Consider the following 19,058-nt stretch of genomic DNA (forward strand, 5'->3'; position numbering starts at 1 on the left):
ACAGGGAGCTTCTCAGTGCTCATGGAGTTCATTCCCCAGAACTTCATGCTCAAGGCTAGAGTTGTCAAGTCGGGACTGAAATCAAAAAAATGTGATGATACCAGCATTTCCCTCTAGCATTTTGAGTGCTTTTGAATGGATTCTTAAACACCTCTGATTGGCCACTGTGTTGCTGCGCTCAACATATATGTCTCTGATTGCCCACTGTGTTGCTGCGCTCAACATATATGTCTCTGATTGCCCACTGTGTTGATGCGCTCAACATATATGTCTCTGATTGCCCACTGTGTTGATGCGCTCAACATATATGTCTCTGATTGCCCACTGTGTTGCTGCGCTCAACATATATGTCTCTGATTGCCCACTGTGTTGATGCGCTCAACATATATGTCTCTGATTGCCCACTGTGTTGATGCGCTCAACATATATGTCTCTGATTGCCCACTGTGTTGCTGCGCTCAACATATATGTCTCTGATTGCCCACTGTGTTGATGCGCTCAACATATATGTCTCTGATTGGCCACTGTTTTGACGCGCTCAACATCTGTATGTCTCTGATTGCCCACTGTGTTGATGCGCTCAACATATATGTCTCTGATTGGCCACTGTGTTGATGCGCTCAACATATATGTCTCTGATTGGCCACTGTTTTGACGCGCTCAACATCTGTATGTCTCTGATTGGCCACTGTGTTGATGCGCTCAACATATATGTCTCTGATTGCCCACTGTGTTGATGCGCTCAACATATATGTCTCTGATTGCCCACTGTGTTGATGCGCTCAACATATATGTCTCTGATTGCCCACTGTGTTGCTGCGCTCAACATATATGTCTCTGATTGCCCACTGTGTTGATGCGCTCAACATATATGTCTCTGATTGCCCACTGTGTTGATGCGCTCAACATATATGTCTCTGATTGCCCACTGTGTTGCTGCGCTCAACATATATGTCTCTGATTGCCCACTGTGTTGATGCGCTCAACATATATGTCTCTGATTGGCCACTGTTTTGACGCGCTCAACATCTGTATGTCTCTGATTGCCCACTGTGTTGATGCGCTCAACATATATGTCTCTGATTGGCCACTGTGTTGATGCGCTCAACATATATGTCTCTGATTGGCCACTGTTTTGACGCGCTCAACATCTGTATGTCTCTGATTGGCCACTGTTGATGCGCTCAACATATATGTCTCTGATTGCCCACTGTGTTGATGCGCTCAACATATATGTCTCTGATTGCCCACTGTGTTGATGCGCTCAACATATATGTCTCTGATTGGCCACTGTTTTGACGCGCTCAACATCTGTATGTCTCTGATTGGCCACTGTTGATGCGCTCAACATATATGTCTCTGATTGGCCACTGTGTTGACGCGCTAAACATATGTATGTCTCTGATTGGCCACTGTGTTGACGCGCTCAACATATATGTCTCTGATTGGCCATTGTGTTGACACGCTCAACATATATGTCTCTGATTGGCCACTGTGTTGATGCGCTCAACATATATGTCTCTGATTGGCCACTGAGTTGATGCGCTCAACATATATGTCTCTGATTGGCCACTGTGTTGACGCACTCAACGTATGTCTCTGATTGGCCATTGTGTTGACGTGCTCATTCGCTGCAATGATCAACACTTCAAAAACATGCTGTCTTTGATGCTCTTCATCAAGCGCTTACACAGATACACACGGGAGCGCTTGAAAGCGGCATCTATCAGCGGATCCATCTTTCAACGGATATATTAGGGATCCGCTGATAGACGTCTGCTTTTAAATGCTCCTGTGTGCATCTGTGTAAGCGCGGTGAAGTGCATCAAAGATGTCATTGAGCCGGGAAACCGGGAACACTCCCCATAAATCCTGATGTACTCATAAGAAGAATGGCGTCTACGCTATTATTAGTCTCTCTGTTTATCCGAGGTTTACCGCAGTCCACCGGATCCAGGCCGTATCCAGATCTGATGAAGGACCTACACCTGGACACGATGACAACGCAGTCCTGAAGTGTCAACCAGTCCCTCCCCTGTTTACTGAAGTCAGCCGGACCCCGGCCGTATCCAGATCAGATGGTGGACCTGCACCTGGACCCATCCATGACGCATCCCTGAAGTGCCAGCCTCATCAGCCCTGTGAAGGCCTCATCGACACGACAGCCATTGGCACTGATCCTCAACCAACACGTCTCCATATCAGCGTGATGACTCCGACTTCCAACCAGATGGAACTGGATAAATATTCTGAATGTTCTGATCCAATCTGACTTCTGACCTGTAATGCGGCCTGGATCATAATCATACACCGTTCACTCTTGGCCAGAGGAGAACTGAGCGACTGAGCCTGGGTTCTCCCAAGGTTTCTTTCTCCATTCTGTCACTGATGGAGTTTTGGTTCCTTGCCACTGTTGCCTTGGCTTTTGGCTTGCTTAGTTGGGGACATTTAAAGGGATACTTCACCTCTGGGAAGATGAATGTGTATTTAAAATAGGTCATTTAAGTAGAAGAAATGTGGAGAAATTTTTTAATTTGGAGCTTTCTAGACTGAGAAAAGCCAGAAAATGTATTTTTGGCTTATGTGGATGAAATACAACAACTCCCAGAATGCACTTGCTTCGCTGCCTTAGGAGGCCACGCCTACCGGTTAGAGAGCACAGTTGAAAACAACAAGGCTAGCCTAAGTAAGTGATGAGTTTGCCAGGGATTTAGAGACCCAAAATGTCCGGGATTCGGCTTTTGCGTTCTACAGTCGCCATTCATCATGTTTACTGTGGCGAGCAGGACGAGGCTGACGGCCGCGGGAGAACGGCGCGAGGCCGGTGGCTTCATTACTGAGACGCGCCGGGTCTCGCATCTCTCACGGAGGAGCGGAAATTTTCTTAGCAAGGGTAAAACACACATCAACCTATCCTAACCTTGTTTAGCGTTCATGTAAACACTGCAGTCAGATTCACCGATCGGAATTAATTCAGTTAGATTGAAACGAAAGGTGTGCATGTAAACAATGAATGGCGACCGCAGAACGCAAAAGCCGAATCCCGTACATTTTTAACAGTCTCGCCCGCCGGACAAGTCCGGGAAAAGGAAGTCCGGGAAAAGGAAGATGGTAACCCCTACTTACTCAGCTTTCTCCTATTATTCAGCTTTCTCTACAGAACAAGAGCATGCTAGCTTAGCTTCCAAAGAAAGACGGCTGACACTGTGTACATTCTGTGAGTGAGATCCCACCTCCTATGGGCGGGTTGAACACATGCGCAACAACGCCATCTACTGGCTGTAGTCTTTAGCCTCTGGACAGAAAATCCTCCGATGACGCAAAATGACGATTTTTACGTCATCGGAGGATTTTTTCCAGACAAAAAAATACATCAATCTCTCCTCTCAGGGGGATATGAGGGGGGAAAGCATGGTAATTTGAAAATACTACAGGTTTTCTACTAATACAAAGCTTAATGCTAAATCCTGAAGTAACCCTTTAATATTCAACAATATTATTGATCTGCCTTACTTAGGGTGGACGATGATGCAATTTTCTTCTGGAAACAAACTTTGTTGTATTATTTTCATGTTATCACTGTGAAGCTGCTTTGATGCAATCTGTATTGTAAAAAGCGCTATATAAATAAAGGTGACTTGACTTGACAATCAGAGGTGTTTAAGAATCCGTTCAAAAGCACTCAAAATGCTAGAGGGAAATGCTGATATCATCACATTTTTAAATTTCAGTACCAACTTGGTACCATAGTCTGTATTTTTTGACAACTCTAGTCAAGGCTGTTGAAATGGAAACCAACTTGCCCAGCACAACCAGTGGAAGAATTCAGGGAAACTTATGGTGTGTTCATGCGATTCGATTAAAGCGAACTCTGGTGTGATTGCTCTGTTAGTGCGGTTCAAGTGTGATCGCTGCCATCTGAACCAAAAAAGCGTTTCCAAACAAACTCTGGTGCGGTTCAGAGTTCAACGAGCACATTTAGTGCCGACAAACAGCATTGTTTTAGATCTTTGGTAAATTCTGCCGCAAAATATACATAAAAAAAAAAAAAATTATGTTCTGTGTTAAAAATGACAGTGTAAATGCTTAGCAAACCAGAACTAAAACTAATTTATTTATTTTTTTGGTCCAGACAAAAAGAACCAAGAGAACCGAACGACAAGCGTGAACACATTGCATTCAAGGTATAAATTTGATCAGTCGTGGCATTGTTTGCAGCTGCTCTAATGTACAGGGGCAACAAACAATAAAAGTGATTCAACATTTTCATAACATTATTCTGTGTGTGATGCGTGTTTGCAGACTCACAGTGGGATGTTGTAGGACACTCTCTGGGCCTTGATGAAGTCTTTCGGCTGGTGTTGGGCAATGACGTGCCAGCTAACTCCATTATTGACGCTGTACTGGAGAAGCACGGCCCGGTCCACGGTATCGGCCTGATCCAGAGCAGTGTTACAACTGTCTGTCTGAGACACACTGCCTATCTGTAGCACGAACATGATCTTACTGGAGGAGAGAGATGAGCAGAGGATGGTGGCTGACGGTATTAAAAACACATGAAAACAAATGGATGTCTTGAATGGATTTTCTGCTCTACCTGGCGCGGGTCAGATCCAGAGGTCTAGTGATGGCCTGTCTCATCTTGCAACCGTTGAAGTACAGCGAGTCTCCGTGAGCGTGAGGAGAGAGCTGACCGCATCCACTGCCCACTCCACCACCCTGAATCTCACTCCAGCTCTCCGGAGACACAGAGCCCGACTCAAAGTTATCCTTGATCGAGCTGGGCAGTTCAGTGCTGGACAGAGAGCAGTCGTCACCTGAGAAAGACAAGAACTGGTCCTGTTGGTTCTGTCGTACTGGAAACATCATGGAATCACAGAGTCAGAGAAAACTGATACCCACCATGATGGCCCTCATCACAGATGCAGACGGGTCCGCTGGTACAGTACCCATGACCACTGCACAGACCGGGACATGCTTCCCCGATGTACACGTGATCCACACCCCAGCTGGAGCGCTCGCCGGCCGCCTCGTGCTGAATCCAGCGGAACTGAGTCGCACTGAACACACACACACACACACACACACACACACACACAGACACACACACACACACACACACACACACACACACACACACACAAACACACACACACACACACACACACACACACACACACACACACACACACACACACACACACACACACACACACACACACACACACACACACACACACAAACACACACACACACACACACACACACACACACACACACACACAAACACACACACACACACACACACACAGAGAAAGATTCAGTCTGTTTCACCAATCAGAGCACAGTGTGCTTTTCAGAAGGAGGGGCTTCATAGAGACAGGAAGTAAACAGAGCGTTACTGACAGACTGGGAAGTGAGGAGCCGCAACAATGGAGAATATGAGGAGAATAATCAACATTCAAGCAGGAAAACCTGTTCTAGTAGAGCCTGAAACCAAGCGTGTCAGAGGTTCTGGGTTCTAATCCGCACTCATATAAAGTTTATATATATATATATATATATATTTTTTTTTTTAAACCGATTATGTTTTTCAGTGGTTGTATATCAGGCAGGGACACTTTGTGTGCCTTTTGTTTTCTAATTTCACCGGAACGAATAGAGAGTCTCTCCACAACGGATTGAAGCGCGCGTCCGAGTGAAGACTGTGCGCGAGCCACAAGAGAACACAGTATCCGCCCCACTGATCGCAGCGGCAACGAGCACTTTGATCACTTGATTTAAAAAACAAAACATTTCAGCGCTAGATCGCCTCTTATTTAAAAAACGAACGAAATGAATGCTCTGCTAGTTAACGGGAGATGTTAATGTTTTGTTTATTTGTATTGGTACATTCATGCCGCGAGATGTTTCAAAAGTGGTGGGGACAATATCGACCTTAGAAAATAGTGGTGGGGACATGTCCCACCCGTCCCACCCGCAAATTACTTCTATGGCTGTAAGGGGTTATTTATAGGGACCCAATAAGCCGTACCCAGAAGACACATGGTCAGGCAGCTGAATGGTGACTCTGGTCCAGGCCGAACTGTTGACAGGACTGTAGATCGTGGACTCGTGGAACTGGAAAGGTGAGCAACCCATGTTGTTGACGGATGATGGGAGACAGGCGGACTGGACTAACTGCCACATGTCTGACCTGTGAAACACAAGCATTTTATTACTAGATAACATGTTACCACTTACTTTCTATTCCTACAGTATATACAGACAAATGTGCAAAATGGAAATAACAATGGCTGCAAACTGCAGTGACTCTGCAGACGACTCAATGAACTGCGGTTTTAGCCAACGTTCCCATTAATGTATGCAAATATTATTTCAGAATGTTCTCTGAATGTACAAAACATGTTTAAAAAAAACTTTTAAAAACTTTTAAAAAAATGTCTTTATAAAATGTTTTACTTTTTCTTTTTTCTTGGTTACATGAATATTAAAGGTGCAGTATGTAAGATTGACAGCTGGCGGTTTGAAATGGGTACGGATTGGAGAGGGTTGTTACCCTGGGTGTCGAAACACTATTGGGTAAATTGGCAGTGGGCGGAGTCACATAGACCGAAACAAAAACAGACATTCCAACACAGAACGCACATTTCAAAGTAAAAATAACTGGATGTAACATTGTTTTTCAGAGAAATAAATATGTGAACTTAGCATGTTAGCTAAATATCTGCAAACATATTATGGAATTTTTATGCATTAGTACAGACAAAAAGTTACATACAGCAACTTTTAGGGAATATTTAGTTTTTATCATCCTTCAAACATTATGGGAATGTAACTTTTTAATGTTCTCTGAACGTTCTGAAACAAGTTGCAACATTTAAAAAATGTTAGATGAATAGAGTATAAATAATGTTTTTGTGCTAATGTTTTGAGACATTATTAAAGACCAGATAACTTTGAATAAATGTTCTATTAACGTTACTGGAAGAACGTTTGTTCAGAACTCTGAGAGAACTTTGACAGAATGTTCCCTGTTCGCTGACACCCTATGCTCACAAAAATTAAAGTGCAAGGCTTTGCACATAAGATGATGCATCGAGATCAGCGTCACTTTGTCTGGACTGTCCGGGATGTGTTTGAATGAAAGCAGAGAATACAGGAACTCTCTGGCGGTGTGAATGAACACACGCATACACACACACACACACACACACGCACAATCTCTCTCACACACACTCACCTGGCATCCTTCCTGTACTGTAGAAGCACTGAATGATGATCATCACATCTGTCTGCCTCACAGCCGACCACAATCTAAAGTGGACAAAGACCTGTGTCACTGCATATATACGTGTTTATACGAGAAACCTGAGTGACATCAATCATCTTGAGCTCGAACCTTGAACTGTAAGATGTATCCAGGCTGAACGATGAGTTCACGGGTTGCCAGGATGTTGTGTGAGCCGTCTTGATTCTTGTTGGGCCAGTATAAGTGGAACGAGGGGTTCCCGCAGAAGCCAGCCGTGCGAACAGCATTGGGATAGAAGCTCCAGCTCTCCTCGTGAGAGACGCCCTCTGAGGAACGACAACATCACGTTACGAAAACATGCATCTTACGATTCTAGGATCACTGATTTAACCCTCTGGGGTCTGAGGGGTTTTCTGGGCCCTGGAGGTGTTCTGACATGCTCTGACATTTGTGCTCATTTCTGTTACTTGTAACATTTTCATGGCTAAAGTCTGATTACACTGTATTCAGCACAAACTCTGCTACAATAACATGTGAGCAGCATGCATGTAAATGTTTTTAGTTTTGAGAAAATTACATTTATGCGTGGCTTGTGAAAAAACAATAAGGCCATAAAACCCATACTGATTATTTGTTCATAAGACTTTTGAAAATTGTATCATGCAGTCTAGAATTTTTGCTTCAAAGCGATGTGAAAATCATCCTGCCTACTCATTCACATAAAACAATATATTGATTTAAAATTTGTAAGACATGTTTTGTGTAGGAAAGCTGTATGTGGGGAGGGCGTGAATCATCATGAATATTGAAGTGTTTCACTCCTGGGAAGACAAAGCCCCTCCCCTAATGGGCCTATCAGTGGGACTGTGAGGGAGCTTGAACAAAGAATGTGGAGAGATTAAACTTCAGGATACTAGTGGAATTCCACATGCCGACTGACCGTCATCGAAGGTGTCCAGCAGGGAGCTGGGGTTGATGTCGGACCCTCCCGCGAGGATGTTGTCTAAAGCCCACTGAGCTCGATCAGAACTGGGCCGAACCAGGCCGGAGCGCAGGGAGAACGGCTGCCACCAGCGCAGACGCGTGCCGTTGCTCAGAGCTCTCTCCGGCAGCACGATGTAATCTCTCCTCACCGACACGTACTTCTGATAGTCCATCTCATGGAGCAACGTCCAGGACACACCTAACAGAGAGAACATGAGGACATCATAACACCAGTGTTCATCTGTCTTTAGTGTGTAGTGTTGCTGTTTGATCATGAAGAAGCTCCAGTTCTTCTCTATATCAGTGTCAGTGTTTCTGAACTCCTGAAACGCCTCCATTGTTGTGTTGAGTTTCTTCCGGGAACGAACACGTCACAATATTCCTCATTTAAATAATTGATACGCAGAATAAAGGGGCGGGGCCTGGTTGAGTTAGTTAGTAGTGTGTTGAAACTGGTGGTTATGGTAAGGGGCGGGACATTTCCCAAACACACTCGAAGGGCTCGACCAATCACAACACACTGCTCCAGCCGACCAATCAGAGCACAGTGTGCTTAAGAAGGAGGGGCTTCATAGAGACAGGAACTAAACAGAGCGTTACTGACAGACTGGGAAGAGAGGAGTCGCAACAATGGAGAATATGAGGAAAATAATCAACATTCAAGCAGGAAAACCTGTTCTAGTAGAAGGAGGGGCTTCACAGAGACAGGAACTAAAGGCTTTGAGGAAGGGCATAATATGGCCTCTTTGATAAAAGTGAATATGAAAATGATTGTGTGTTTTTGTTTTTACGAATTAAACATACCTCCATCAATAGAATAATCCAACAAGACGCCCTCTTTCCGACAGGTTGGACGATGGCACAGCGTAACATTCTCCTCACTGCCGATTTTAGCCCAATACTCCACAAATCTAGAACAGGCACATGTTATTAATAAGAGAATACACTTACAGTTACTGCCTCTTACAAACCCTGAAATATGAACACACAACATTCCCATTGCATTAATAGCTGGTTCCTATTTGTACTTGGCAACCAAATAATCACTATCTATGAATGTTCTTTTTGTTTTGTTTTTTAAAAACATAAAATAACATTTACAGAACATTCTAGGAATTGTTTTGTTTTGTAATAAACATTCCCTAAAGATTATTTTTAGGTTTTGAACTAACCTTCTAATTAAAATGTTGCAGATGTTTTCTGTGACATCCTACTCAGAGCTTTAAATGTTTCATTTTTCATAATCATAAACTAAATATTGCAGAATTACATGACTGATATTACCGTTAATACAGCATTACATACAAAGTAGAAATTCGATCAGACTTGATTATAATAATCATAAATAAATCAAACTTTATAGCTGAACATTTTAAACCCGGATTAGGAGTATGAAAAGCATAAAAGCCTCATAAATGTGTGGCTTTGTTTTCCTTTAATGCAGTATATCTGCATGCGTCACAGAAAGTCTGTCTTCCACAGAAAGTCATTTAAAAGTAAATGTCATTTTGTTTTGTTTTTCCAGCTCACACTGAAGAGAGCCCGAGGTTAGCAGAGATTTGTTTGCTTATTGTTTATTTATTATTGATGTGCTCTGCTTCATGAACATTCTGGGGGGACATTTTCCTACTTCCATAAAGAAAACTTTCCTGTGAGTGTTGGGAACATTCTGTAAAGCATAATGTGTTGTGTCTGAACAGTTCAGCATCACAGCATCTCTCTGAGATCTGAGGCCGTCAGAAGAAGCTGTTGATGTCTGTGAAACTGTTTGACATACAGTGGGCCCATCATACACCCGGCACAAGTGTGTTTTGCTCGTTTCAGCCTGACGCAGTTTTCATTTTTACGTCCTGCGCCACATTGTTTAAAAAGCAAATGCATTTGCACCATCTGTTCACCCATGAGCTGCTGGTCTGAAACAAGGTGTGTGTTCAGGCGTATTGTTGGCGCGTTGCTATTTTGTGGAAACTGAAAGAGACTGAGCCATTGACCAACAAAAACCTGGTCTAAAGTCAATGGCGCAATTTTATTTTATTTTTTTTAAAGGACACATTAGTAATATGAGCCTGTAGAATTGAAAATAATCCAAGATATTTTAAATGAACAAAGATATTTGCTTGAATGTTTTTCTACCCCCTCTTTCTAACACAATGACCATTTGGAGTTACTAAAGGCACAGAGGGGCTGATGGTGATCTAGGCCTGCTGGCCAAATGTTTGTACTTTGGGGGTCGATGAATTGTCACACCTTTATACAGTGGGGGAAGTGACAGCAAAAGTGGATTCGCACTTGCGCCGTGCGCTTTAGACCATCCGCTTAGATTGTTAAAATAGGGCCCAGAATGTCATGTGTGTGACATGTGTAGTGTGTGTAGTTACTTCGCCCCGCGCAGGTCCAGATCTCTGGTGACGGCCTGTCGGGCCCCGGCCCCGCTGAAGTACAGAGCCGTTCCCTCCACCAGAACCCCACAGTCCGTACAGGGAGACCCGCCCTCCAGCGCCAGCCACTGCGGCCCACGGGCCCCGACCCACTCGAAGCGCTCCTTTAGCGACGCCTGCAGGGGACAGCGAGAGAGTGAGGTGTGTGTGTGTGGTGTGTGTGTCTGTAATGGTGTGTGTGTGTGTTTGTTTGAGTGTACCTTCAGAGAGGCGCTGGCGTAACAGCTGGGCCCGGAGAAGCCCGGGTCACACAGGCACTGCTGGTCCAGACAGTCTCCATGACCTCCACAGTGTTTCTCACACGCAGGACCGATGTAGAAGTTCTCCAGCGCCCACTGCAGATCCGAATGCCTCTGATAGAAGCGGAAGCGCACCGTTCTATAACAACATACACATATAGAGGATCAAAATGTATTCACCTATTATCTATTACATTCATAATAGCATCAAAGGAATCAATAAAATACGAATAATTAATACAAATAAGAAAAAAATCCAAAATGAAAAGTATCTCACGTGTCTGCGAGGCTGTCCGGCAGAGGATAGACGGCTCGCCTCCACCCGTCGGCAGGGAAGAACACTGACGGCTGGGACACCTGTCCTCCACAGCGCGGGTCCGCAGGCAAACACTGAGGCACCAGGTACTTCCAGGTCACGCCGAAGTTCACCGAGTACTGGACGTGAACCTGTCTCTCCGCAGGCTTCTCTGGCGCGCTGCAGCCCACCGCAATCTGACACACAACACACAACACACAACCACTGTCAATACTCGCCAGGTCAGGGATTTTTCTCATCTATAAGTAAGAAATAATGTACATCCAGCTGGTTGTTATCTCAGAATAAACCCAACAGGGTGATCAGGATCAGGTCTTCATCAGCCTGAAGGGGGTTTAGATAGTTTCTGAGATAACACACACACACACACACACACACACACACACACACAAACACCTGAAGGGGTTTATTCTGAGATAACACACACACACACACACACACACAAACACCTGAAGGGGTTTATTCTGAGATAACACACACAAACACACAAACACCTGAAGGGGTTTATTCTGAGATAACACACACACACACACACACACACAAACACCTGAAGGGGTTTATTCTGAGATAACACACACACACACACACACACACACACACAAACACCTGAAGGGGTTTATTCTGAGATAACACACAGACAAACACACAAACACCTGAAGGGGTTTATTCTGAGATAACACACACACACACACACACACACACACACACACACACACACACACACACACACAAACACCTGAAGGGGTTTATTCTGAGATAACACACACACACACACACACACACACACACCTGAAGGGGGTTTGATAACACACACACACACAGCTGAAGGGGTTTATTCTGAGATAACACACACACACACACACACACACACACACACACACACACACACACACACACACACAGCTGAAGGGGTTTATTCTGAGATAACACACACACACACACACACACACACACACACACACACACACACACACACACACACCTGAAGGGGTTTATTCTGAGATAACACACACACACACACACACACACACACACACACACACACACACACACAAACACCTGAAGGGGTTTATTCTGAGATAACACACACACACACACACACACACACACACACACACACACACACCTGAAGGGGTTTATTCTGAGATAACACACACACACACACACACACACACACACACACCTGAAGGAGGTAAGATAACACACACACACACACACACACACACACACACCTGAAGGGGTTTATTCTGAGATAACACACACACACACACACACACACACACACACACACACACACACCTGAAGGGGGTAAGATAACACACACACACACACACACACACACACCCACCTGAAGGGGTTTATTCTGAGATAACAACCGGCTGAATGTACATTATCTAGTGCTTTTATATAGCGCTTTTTTTAATATGTACTACAGTACACCCAAAGCGCTTTACATTCCAGTCAGGGGATCTCTCCACAACACCACCAGTAATATGCTTTGGAATGAAGTAAAAGTTTTCCAAAATAAAAATACTCAGATAAAGTTAACTTAAGTCAACTTAAGCGCAGTAACAAAGTAGAAATACTGTTCCTGTCCACCACTGGAAATCGGTGTGTACACCAACGACAGCAGGTGTGTGTTACTGAGCGTTTACCTTGAACTGCATGACCCAGCCTTTGGCAGGAAGTATGTCGTGTGTGACGGCGTACACTTCCTGTCCGTCAGTGTTTCCACACACCATGACTCCGTCTGGAGAACTGCAGAAGCGCTTGACAGAGCAGTCTTCAGAAAACAGCCAGTGATCACTCACTGAAAGGAAACAGATTCAAGTGAACATGTGTGCTGTCTACAGAGAAGAAGTGAGAGTTACGCCCTGTGACCCTGTGACCCCGTGACCCCGCGACCTGCTCATGTGCAACTGATTCAGATCAACAAGTAATTTAAAGAGGAGCTATTCTGCTTTTCTCACATGCTCATCTTTGCTGTTTGAGCATGAACAAGTTCTCGTCCCTCCAGCCGGAGTAATGCCCAGAGATGCCCAAACACCCTTGATGAACTTTGATTTGGCCTGCCATGTCATGAGGGAAGAAAATATAAAATAATCTGCCATTGAAGTAGACGTGTGTGGTTTATTCTGTAAGACTGTTAATCGTGGCAATTGCTACGCACAATATTGTTGCCATGGGCACTTCAAAACACTGTGAATAATTCTAGATAACATTTTAACTGCTTAGCTTTTTTCATTTCTCTGAACTTACAGAAGTTTAATTCCCATCACCTAATGAAGATTCAGAGCGCTCTAACCCAACCCTTATGGCCTGTTTAACACTACAATAATATGTAACTATAAGCCATGTATTAAACATCATTTCGCTGTTTATTTAATTATTGTGCTTAAAGAAGGATATTATTCCTTTATTAATAATAGATTTCATTTTTTATTTTAATTATGAAATACAAATATACTCTGTCTAATTGCATGTTTATAAACCATTATTTATGTTTGGATTAATTTAAAGATTCAAATATTCTTTTCCTTATTATTTATGTTTCCTAAAATGCCAGTTGGTGTTTAAAAGGTAACTAAAACATAAAAAATGGCAATACAGTTTCATTGTTAAAACTTTGAAAATAAAAGTGGATTAGTTAAGCAGATTGCTTATTGTTTTAAAATTAAGAAATCATAAATCAGGGGAACCAAGTCTAACCACTTTAAATTTAATATAGAAGTTTGATATAATGCAACTTTTACTTTCTGCCCAGGGAGTTTGATTTTTGGCCCTTCGTAGTAAAACGTAGTAAGACACTTAATCTGCCATGTTTCGTACCGATGGTCTCCTCGTGATGGGATGTAGCGCTGGTGTGTGTGCCATCGGCCGGTGCTCGCTCGTGACTGGGCAGAGCTACTCCTCCAAACGTGTCTGAGATCTGAGCGTGAGCGTCTGAGCCGGAGATCAGCACATTATCCAGAGCCCAGTCGCTGCGATCCGCCCCGTCGTGCTGAGGCTGCCACCAGCGGATCCGAACGCCCTCGACCCGAGCCTCAGCCGGAAGCAGAACATTCACAAACCTGCGGGAGAACAGACCATACAACACATCTCATCACTTAATAATCTTTCATATTTCACTCTGCTTTCAATACCATGACAAAGATCTGGTTTTTATTATTAATTTCTTAATTATTTTTGGGAGATTTTCCTTCACAACTTGAAATGGTCGGAAAAGAAACCAAATTTTAAATTATGCTACCGATTAAAAGTTTGGGGTCTGCAAGATTTCTTATATATATATATTTTTTTATAAAGAATTTTCTATTGCTCATCAAAGCTGCATTTATTTGATCAAAAATACAGTAAAAACAGTTAAATATTATTAGAATGTAAAGCAGATGTGTTCTATGTGAATATATAGTAAAGTGTAATTTATTCCTTTGATCAAAGCTGAATTTTCAGCATCATTACTCCAGTCTTCAGTGTCACATGATATGATGAGGCCAGGGTGCACAACTGATGATGTGTCATATTGGAGGCACCAGGCGGTCATCCCCCAATCCAACCCCACCCAAGAGGACATCTCCAACAACAGCGCTTGCTGATTATCAAGGGATTCTAACATCTAGTCCTAGTAAGCATATTAAACTCTGGTTTGGAACCAGTGACTACTGTGAAAGGGCAGTGGACAACCCGGGAAAGACCTGGTGACAGCCTGAAGAGACTGCTGACAGGAGGGAGCAGACCCCAACAGGGCTGGCATGGGCTAGCTACCCCTGTCGGCAGGGGCCAGTCACAACACAATGACTTGGATCCACCCAACCATTGCTACAAAAAATTCAAGAGGAAGAATACCCCCTGAGTCTGCGAGAGCGGGGGCGCAAGATGACTCACTGGCAGACCACACGGTAACAGACCTTGGAACAGAAACGACGACGACACAGATGATCAGCAAGACAGTTGACAGACTATCAGAACTGGCAGGACACAAACTACAAAGCTGTATCTGTGGCTGGAATAAGATCACATCGGAGAAGGGTCTCAAGATCCACCAGGGCAGAATAAAGAGCCTAAAAGAACTTACCAAAGGACCCTGCATTGACCACTACTTCCTCAGAGATAGGGCAAATCAGTCGGATGAAGCCCAGTGGCAGGATACTTACCACAGCCCACAGGGTATCAGCACCCCAGGCGAAGCTCAGACAAGCACAGCTCCACCAACGGACATGAGCCCAGACCCTATCCAGTCACAGCCAGCAATAGAGAGGAAAATGGATGGACGAAAGCCTCAAATTCTGTGGCCCAAATCCTGCCAGAAAAAGGAGTGGGGAACCATTGGTCTGAAAGGGGGTGTTGAAAGAAAATTGGAGAAGATAGGAGAGATCATATAAGGCTACGGCACAGAGAGATTCGGAGAGAAACGCAAGGGCCACAGTACTCAGAAGGAACCTTCAGCCCATCTTAAGTTTAGGAGGCAGCAAGAGATTGCGCAACTTGTGAAAGAGAGAAGATGCCTGAGAGGACAGTGAAAGAAGGCCACAGAAGTGGAAAGAGAAGGAAATGAGGTGTTACAGAGTGACAGCAAGCAGCGCCTTGCAACACAAGAAAGCAATGTAAGAAGAAAGATCGAACAAGGACTGCCTTCTATAGAGATCCGAACAAGTTCGCCAAAGACCTCTTTGTCAAGGAGAAAACCGGGAGTCTCAAAGTACCTGTGAGAGAACTGGAGGAGCACCTGAGAAAGACCTACTCCGACAATCAGAGGTATGTGCCAGCCACCATCCCCGATGACATGCCACCAATCCAACCACCTGAGCACCAGTTGGACACAAGACCCCCAACATGGAGAGAAGTTGAGAACACAGTAAAACGGGCAAGAACAGCATCAGCCCCTGGGCCCAATGGTGTTCCATATAGGCTCTATAAGAACACACCAAGCATCTTGAAGGTCCTCTGGAAGCTAATGAAGGTGACATGGGAAAAAGGCATCATACCTAAGGCATGGCGAAGGACAGGAGGGACCCTGATTCCCAAAGAGAAGAACTCCTCAACCATCCATCAATTCCACCAGATCAGCTTACTGAATGTGTAAGGAAAAAAAATATTCAGTGTTGTGGCCCAAAGACTCTCAGCATTCCTGCTAAAGAACAATTATGTAGACACCTCAGTGCAGAAGGCAGGGATAAGTGGTTTCACAGGATGCTTGGAACACGCAAATGTCATCTGGCATAAGGTACAAACAGCTAAGAAGGAAAAGAAAGACTTGCATGGTTGGTTTTCTTAGACCTTGCCAATGCATTTGGGTCAGTGCCTCATGAGGTGCTATGGGCAGCCTTCAACTTCTTCCAAGTCCCAGAGGGTATCACAAGGTTGATCAAAGGCTATTTCCAGGACCTCCAGTTCTGTGTTACAACTCAGGCTAGTACAACTGCCTGGCAGCACTTGGAGATAGGCATAATGGTGGACTGCACCATCTACCCACTGGCCTTCACCATGGCAATGGAGTTAATAATTTGGGCATCTCGATGGGTGGTTGGAAGGGAACGTCTGAAGACTGGGCTGCGGCTTCCTCCAATCAGGGCATATATGGATGACATGACGACCATAACAACGACTAACGCATGCACCAAACGCCTGCTGTACAAACTCCAGGGAAACATCAGATGGGCACGAATGGAGATTAAACCCAGCAAATCCCGCAGTATCTCCATTGTCAAGGAACAGATAGTAAATGAGAGGTTCCACATAAATGACAAGCCGATACCAACTATCCTGGAGAAGCCCATCAAAAGCCTTGGTCGGTGGTACAACATAGATCTCAGAGACGCCAAACAGGTGGAACAACTAAAGCAGGATACCATCAGTGGTCTGAAGCAGATCAACAGCACTGCCTTCCCAGGGAAGCTGAAGCTCTGGTGCATTCAGTTCGGACTACTGCCCCGCCTCATGTGGCCAATTTCCATCTATGAGGTCACCTTATCCCACGCCAATCGGTTGGAGCGGTTGGTGAATGTGTGAGAAAGTGGCTTGGACTACCCAGATGCCTCAGCAGCATAGGAATGTATGGCAATGGAGCCCTCTCTCTGCCAATCTCAAGCCTAGTGGAGGAGTACAAATGCTCTAAAGCAAGGCTCGAAATGACCCTCATAGAATCCCGGGATCCCTTCGTCAGAGGGGCTGCTCCTGCCTTAGCCACAGGGAGGAGGTGGAGGCTAGGTGTAGCAGTGGCACAGGCAAAATCCGCCCTTAGACACCGGGACATAGTGGGCCAAGTCCAACAAGGCAGATGGGGCCTAGGACTGGGAGCAACAACACCCACGTGGCAGAAGGCTACTCCAGCTGAACATCGGCGCCTGGTGGTTGAGGAGGTGCGCCACCAGGAGGAAGTGGACAGGTGTGCCAGAGCGGTATCTCAAACCAAGCAAGGCCGCTGGATGAGGTGGGAAGCTGTGGAGAGGAGGAAGATCACTTGGAGCGAGCTGTGGAACACGGAGTCCAATATGCTGAGCTTTACCATCAGAGCCACATATGATGTCCTGCCCTCTCCAAATAACCTACATGTCTGTTTGGAGAATATCCAGCCTGCCTCCAGTGTCTTGCCCCAGCAACCCTGAAACACATCCTGGTGGGCTGCAAGACCAGCCTTACGCAAGGCAGATACACCTGGCGCCACAACCAAGTGCTGAAGTGCCTGGCTTGCTAGTGACCTCATGGAGCCTCCGGTGCAACACACACCCAGATCTGATCAGCCCTGGGGGTTGAGGGTGTATTGTGATAAAAGGCCGAAACACCCAATGAGTCTGGGGTGCCCAACTGATGATGTGTCGTTTTGGAGGCACCAGGCGGTCATCCCCCAATCTAACCCCACCCAAGAGGACATCTCCAACAACAGCGCTTGCTGATTATCAAGGGATTCTAACATCTAGTCCTAGTAAGCATACTAATGATTCAATGCTCAAGAAACATTTATAATTATTATCAGGGTTCAAAACAGTTGTGCTGCTTCCAATTTCTATGGAAACGGTGATGCATTTTTTTGTGATGAGTCTTTGATGAATAGAAAGTTCAAAAGAACAGCATTTATTTGAAATATAATCTTTTGTAACATTATAAATGTCTTTACTGTCACTTTTGATCAAATTTATACATCCATGATGGATAAAAGTAGTTTCTTTCAAAAAAATAAGTATAAAGGTAGTATAAAACTAGCATGTGAAACAGTGTGCTGTATGTAAGATAACTCTCTCAAGCAGTAGTGCGCTAAACTGTTGGTATATGAGCTTATTCATTTCCCGTTTAATTCAGTGAGTAAGGCAAAGACCAAGACTGAGCTTGGGATTGTAACAATGGACATTGGCTTGATTCAGAACAAGACTCACTCAGGCTTGCTGTACTGGTCGTAGAAGATCTCGGTCAGCAGACTCCAGCTGATCCCAGCGTTCCCACTGAACTCCAGCAGAACACCCTGGTTTCGGCCGCTCGGCGCGATCATACAGCCGTACATGAAGTAGAACTGGATGAATTCAGCACTGGTCAGATTCAGATCCACCGTCACCAGCTGACGAGAGCAGCTCTGGCCATCAGACAAACAACAGCAGTAAGAAACACACTTCATCAGTGCAACACTGGCAGTGTGCTGAAACATTAGTCCAACACGGGAAGAACGACATGTTTAATTCTCACCAGAAAAAATTGCTTTCTATCGCTTTTAATTGTTGACATTTGGAGCTGGATTTTATCTCAGTGTTTGATATTTGTATTTGATGTTTTACACTGTCTGTATTAATCTGTATTTTTACAGACTGTATCTCAGCTAACAGGGAACGTTCTGTCAAGGT

The 19,058-nt window shown here is 44.6% G+C and overlaps 1 protein-coding gene across 7 annotated transcripts in view; it reads right to left on the bottom strand.

The window, feature by feature from the left end:
- Positions 1–19,058, bottom strand: part of reln (reelin) — a 179,758-nt gene that overhangs the window by 13,071 nt on the left and 147,629 nt on the right. For all 7 annotated transcript variants that reach the window (XR_014030641.1, XM_081372562.1, XM_081372561.1 and 4 more), the window contains exons 49-62: positions 18,600–18,793; positions 14,059–14,300; positions 12,885–13,039; positions 11,191–11,405; positions 10,875–11,052; positions 10,615–10,790; positions 9,041–9,147; positions 8,193–8,435; positions 7,403–7,578; positions 7,244–7,317; positions 6,035–6,196; positions 4,903–5,060; positions 4,598–4,817; positions 4,309–4,506 (exon numbers count right to left, since the gene is read on the bottom strand). Coding sequence is in view for 6 of the 7 variants with exons in the window: in XM_081372562.1 (XP_081228688.1) it covers positions 4,309–4,506; positions 4,598–4,817; positions 4,903–5,060; positions 6,035–6,196; positions 7,244–7,317; positions 7,403–7,578; positions 8,193–8,435; positions 9,041–9,147; positions 10,615–10,790; positions 10,875–11,052; positions 11,191–11,405; positions 12,885–13,039; positions 14,059–14,300; positions 18,600–18,793 (2,498 nt within the window). In the remaining variant the exon portion in view is untranslated. The remainder of the gene's footprint in view (positions 1–4,308; positions 4,507–4,597; positions 4,818–4,902; positions 5,061–6,034; positions 6,197–7,243; positions 7,318–7,402; positions 7,579–8,192; positions 8,436–9,040; positions 9,148–10,614; positions 10,791–10,874; positions 11,053–11,190; positions 11,406–12,884; positions 13,040–14,058; positions 14,301–18,599; positions 18,794–19,058) is intronic.

The sequence above is a fragment of the Scardinius erythrophthalmus genome (assembly GCF_964197995.2).
Source record: "Scardinius erythrophthalmus genome assembly, chromosome: 8".
NCBI classification, from domain to species: Eukaryota; Metazoa; Chordata; class Actinopteri; order Cypriniformes; family Leuciscidae; genus Scardinius; species Scardinius erythrophthalmus.